The sequence below is a fragment of the Papaver somniferum genome, chromosome 7 (assembly GCF_003573695.1).
Source record: "Papaver somniferum cultivar HN1 chromosome 7, ASM357369v1, whole genome shotgun sequence".
Lineage (NCBI taxonomy): Eukaryota > Viridiplantae > Streptophyta > Magnoliopsida > Ranunculales > Papaveraceae > Papaver > Papaver somniferum.
Window position 1 is genome coordinate 77,100,513 of NC_039364.1, and position 5,603 is coordinate 77,106,115.

Genomic DNA, 5,603 nt, shown 5'->3' on the forward strand with positions numbered 1-5,603 from the left:
TTCCTCAGCCTGAATTGGAAAGTGATAAAATCATTAATCGAATTGAGGAAACATCTGTGCTGAGAATAATCCTCCTTGTGGTCAGCAAAATATTATTTCTTCAGGAAGATTTCAAGTATTTCAAGATTCTAATGATGACTTAATGAATGTTTTATCTAGTGGGAATTTTCCTACTCTTTCTGGTGCAAAAGAAAATGATGATGTGATTCAATCTACTTCTAATGTCGGATCCTTAACGAATCATGTTCAGACTGAGTAGAGCTCTGTGAATCGGCGAACAACTCTGCGAAAATTTTCTTCTCAGATCTCGATTTCAGTGCTTCTCCAGGTGAAAAATCTTGATTGTTTTAATTCTTGTTTTGTATTACAATGAGTACTAATATTAATTGAAGTGTAGTTTTATGGATTCTTGTCCTAAAAACACTTTGATTGATCAAAAAACTCTTGAAATGGAGAAATTGAGTAATAAAAATATTTTTAAGAAAATTCCATCGATTGAGTTACCTGATGATTTGTTCGAAAAAAGTTTAGATCCATGGAAGTTCTCTCTTATAGGAAGACTAGATTTACAGAAGATTAAGTTTGTAGATGCAGTTGTTATTCTAAGAAGTCAATGAAAGTTAATGAGTGACTGCAGACTCATTCCTTTAGGCAGGGGTTTCTTCACTATCAAACTTGATAATGAACAAGATAAACAGCTGATTAAATCACATAGATGGGAAGTTTTGAATCAAATTTTACAAGTTAGAAATTGGGTTTCCAACTTTCTTCCAGTAAGTCAAAGAACTTCAAAGGCAATGGTGTGGGTGCGTTTCCCAGGTTTAGGATTAGAATTCTGGAATGAGAAGATTTTATTTACAATCTGTAATGAAATTGGTACACCAATTAAAGTTGATAATGCTACAGCTAGATGTGAAGTTGGTTATTATGTTAATGTATTGGTGGAAGTAGGTTTTTCTCAACACATTCCTAGCAAGGTTTGGATTGGAACAAAGTATGAAGGTTTTTTTCAAGATGTTTTGATTCCATATTGTCCTAAATTTTGTTTATCATGTAAAATTGTGGGGCACTTAAATTCAGGGCGGACCAATAGGGTAAGCAGGGAAAGCCCCACTTTGGGGCAACAAAGCCTAGGGGCAACAAAAAAGTTGTTTTGCATTTCGGGTATCCATCGTAATACAATCATTTTCAGGGGCTTATTCTTAAATTATGTAATATAGTAATATGTAAGACTGAACTGTGTAGTTTTGGTGCTAAAATGGAAGTTTTTTACCCGTTACATTAAATAATCCATACCGGATAGGAGCTGTTACTAGGATTTAGGAGTAAAGCTAAATAATCCATTCCAAATAGGAGCTATTATTAGGATTTAGGAGTAGGCTGTGTAAACCTATTATAATTCTCATTTTCATTTCTCATTCCTCTTTTAAATTCTTGTATATATTAATTCTCTTGTAGTTTACTATGATTACAGTTGGATCATAGAAAGAAAAAATGATCATCGATGTTTGGTAATTTTTAGTCCATCAATTTTCTGATTAGCTTGAGTTTTTGGTTATAAATTTTGGAGTTGAATTGGACTAAATCTCATTATGTTACCACTATCTATACAAACTAAACTAGACCTTGCCATGTTTGTGATAATTTAATTTGGATTATAATGAGAAATGCAAAAATAGTATTGATAATTTAATTTGGATTATAATGAGAAATGCAAAAATAGTATTCACTAATCATAATTCTTGTTTACTGCACGTATGCCTCCATTTAAAAAAAAAATAGCATTACCGTCTCAAAGCCTCCACTTAAAAAAAATAGCATTAGAGTATCAAAATGGAAAGAAGAGTTTAAAAAAATTCTTGTTAGTATAAGCACACCCGCAGTGTGAAAAGATAAATATAGTAACGGGGGAAAAAATTGTCGACTTCGGGGCAAAAAAAACTCAGGACCGGCCATGCTTAAATGCTGAATGTAGATTTGAGAAGAACAAGAATGTTGGTGAACAAGAACATATGGTTCCAATAATTCCAAAAGAGATGAATATTTCAAATCAAGAGAAATCTAATACAACGGAAAAGTTTAATCCAAAAGAGAAGCCTAATCCAATTCCCTTTGATATCTGTGATTTTCCATCTAAAGAAGATTCAATAGTTAAGACTATTCAAAACACCATTCCAGCAAGTAATTCTTGTGGTGAAATTCTATCACAACAAAGTAAAATTAGCCCTCTGGAGATTGAAGATAATGTTGAAGTGCCTGAAGCAATTATAATAGAAGTACCATCTCAAACAACAGTTGAAGCAGTGAATTTGGAAAGTAATATGGTTAAATTTGTTGATGGAACAAATGGAACAGTAGTGATTACACCAGTGCAAGTTATTTCTTGGGCCAAAGTGGTGGAGAAGAACAAAGTTAATTCAACATCAGATTCTGGAAGTCCATCTGCTCATCTTAGTATGGTGGAGAAAGAAATGGTTATTTCAACAACAAGTATTTCTGCTTAAGGGATCCCATCTTCTCATTCTAAGGTAACTAAACAAGTTCCATTGAATAATAAATACAATTTTAGAAAGAATCCTGGTAAAGGGGGTACCAGAAACCCTCCAACTAAACAATGAAAATAATCTTTTGGAATGTCAGGGGCCTAAGAAGATTAAGGGCTCAGGACAAACTTTGGTCTTTAGTTAATCAATTTAGTCCTTCGTTAGTTTTTATAGCAGAACTAAAAGTTTTTTGCAATGCTTCTTTCTGTCAGAAATTGAATCTCCCAGGCATGGAAAAAATGGTAATTCACAATTCTTGTCTTGGTAAAAAAGGAAATATTTGGCTTTTTTAGAACAAAAGTATTGCTCAACCACAAGTCATTTCAGTTTCTAGTCAAATGATAACAGTAAGTGTAGGTGATGTATTGGTGTCAGGTGTTCATGCACATGTCAAAGTGGTTCAAAGAAGATTTTTGTGGTCTGAAATGCAGCTAAGAAGTGATCTCAACAAGCCATGGATAATTCTTGGTGATTTTAATGCAGTAATTGCTCAAGAAGAAAAAGTAGGTGGGAAAGCTTCTAATAGAAATGCAATGTTGGAATTCAGTGAATGTCTTAATCAGTGTGAATTACTTCCAGCTCCTAAAACTGGTTTACAATTTTCATGGTCAAATTGTCAACAAGGAAGTAAAATAATTCTCTGTGCCTTAGATAGAGTGGTCTTCAACCAAAAATGGTTACAACTCTATGGAGATTGGGGTTACAAGATAGGTATGAGGATAATATCTGATCATGCTCCTCTGTTGGGAGGTTGTGCTAGCATTCCCAAACCTAAAAATATACCAAGAAAATTTTAAAAAATGTGGATTAGTAATCCTGACTTTTTACATGTTGTCACATAGTGTTGGGCAAAGACAATAATCGGGGATCCTGCTTTTCAGTTCTTGCAAAAATTGAAGGAATTAAAAAAGGTTTTGAATGAGTGGAATTGGAGGGTGTTTGGTGATGTTAATGTCAAGATAAGAGAAGATGAATAAAAAGTTAAGTTAGCAACAGAAATTTCTGATAATAATTCTTTTGATGAAGAAGCTCTCAATAATTTAGTTAAGGCTCAAAATGAACATGCAAGTAGAGAGGTTCAAGCAAATACATTGTTAAGGCAGAAGTCTAGAGTTAAGTGGATTAAGGAAAGAGAAGCCAATACAAGTTTATTTCATACCAATATGAAGATTAGAAACTCAATAAATATGATTTGTGAACTTGAAGATAAAGATGGTAATATGATTGCTGATCAAGAAAAAATTGTAGACTTATTGGTTAATCACTTTCAAGAAAAATTTCAGTATAAACCTGTGGAATATACTGACAAGTTATTAGATGTGATTCCTAAAGTCATTAATGAGGAAGATCAAAAAATGTTGGAGGATATTCCTAAAGAAGAAGATATTAAAGAAGTTGTTTTTGATATTGATCAAGAGAATGCTCCAGGCCCTGATGGATTCTCAGGTATTTTTTTATAGAAGTTGTTGGGAAATAATCAAAAATGATTTAGTTAATGCTATTGAATTCTGTTGGAGAAGAAAGTTTATACATAAAGGAATGAACTCAAGCTTTTTAGTCTTACTTCCTAAAGTACAAGGAGCTAAATCTGCAAACAATTTTAGACCAATTGGATTAAGTAATGTTATCTTCAAAATATTCACAAAGCTAATCACTAAGAGAATGAGTGGTTTAATGAAGAAGTTAATATCTCCTCCGCAAGTTGCTTATGTAAAAGGGAGAAGTATTCATGAAGGTAATGCTTGCATCTGAGTTAGTAAATGAAATGAAATTCAAAAGAAGGGGAGGAAATGTGGGTATAAAACTGGATATTTCTCAAGCTTATGACATTGTCAGCTGGGAATTCTTAATCAAGGTGTTAAAGCAATATGGATTCTCTTCTTCATGGTGTGATTGGTTACTTATATTGTTTAAATCAGCAAGAATATCTGTTATGGTTAATGGTGGTCCATGTGGATTTTTTCCTATGGAGAGAGGCTTGAAACAGGGAGATCCCATATCTCCAATTATGTTTGTAATAATGGAGGAAGTATTAAGCAGAAACATTTCAGCTCTGGTGGAGAGAGGAGAGTTGCAGCCAATGGTCACCAAAAAAGGTATACATCCTACACACCTATTTTTTTGCAGATGATGTCTTTGTTTTTAGTAATGAGGGAAAAAAGTCTCTTGAACCTTCTCAAGCTTCTAGATTGCTACCAAGTTAGTTTAGGTCAAATAATTAATAAAGCTAAAAGTAAGCTTTTTGTGGATGATACTGATGAGTGCTAAAAAGTGCATATTTCTATATATTTTTCTTGGCATTTAACTCATCCTTTGTGCACTAACGCTCCATTTTATCCCATATTCTGTGTTTTCGTTGTTTTCAAGAATAAATACTTTTCTTAATTAATTTTGCATTTTTAGGTACTAAATAAAGCCTGGTTATCTCACGGAGCGAAAAGAGCAAAGGAACGGCAAAGACTCCCGCTAGGAGGAAGCGAAGAATGATGTTTGCAAGAGCCGGATCAACTAGAAGTGGGCTTGAAGAGGAAGAATTGTTCTTAAAGAAGATATGGGCTTGGCATACCCAAGACCCAAAACCCTTACCCAAATCCATTTCCATTATCCATACCCATTTCCATGAGAGCCGTCAGATTGGATCCATCTCATCATCCAACGGCCACCTCATCATTGTGCATCAAAATCCAAAGCTCCTGTCAAACACCATAGTACCTAGCTCCATTTGTAGCCGTCGGTTTCGTTGTATCGAATCATCCAACGGTCGCTACATACCTCTTCATCTTATCCGTTCGAGTCAATCTATATGGGATCATCCAACGGATTCTCGTCGCCGTACATCAACTCTTGATGTCTCCGCCTCACACCCTAGCATCAGAAACCTATACCCTCAACCAAACGAACCCTAATCCCATTTCCATCGACTTCTCCCCCATCTCCTCATTTTTCTGCAACTGCTCCACCCCCATACCCTGCCATCGCCACCACCTCCATTGTCTCCTCTGGCGCAACCACTTCCCCTGCCACAACCATCCTATCTCACCATACCCCAAACCATCATTA

General features: G+C 34.7%; 1 protein-coding gene across 1 annotated transcript; it reads left to right on the plus strand.

Moving 5' to 3' along the window:
- Nucleotides 1-797: 797 nt before the first annotated feature.
- On the plus strand, nucleotides 798-4,811 carry LOC113294790. Its single transcript, XM_026543169.1, has 8 exons — nucleotides 798-977; nucleotides 1,081-1,094; nucleotides 1,976-2,474; nucleotides 2,837-3,293; nucleotides 3,386-3,454; nucleotides 3,570-3,989; nucleotides 4,463-4,639; nucleotides 4,690-4,811. Exons 1-8 carry the CDS (start codon nucleotides 798-800, stop codon nucleotides 4,809-4,811), a joined length of 1,938 nt encoding a protein of 645 aa, XP_026398954.1.
- The last annotated feature ends 792 nt before the right edge of the window (nucleotides 4,812-5,603 follow it).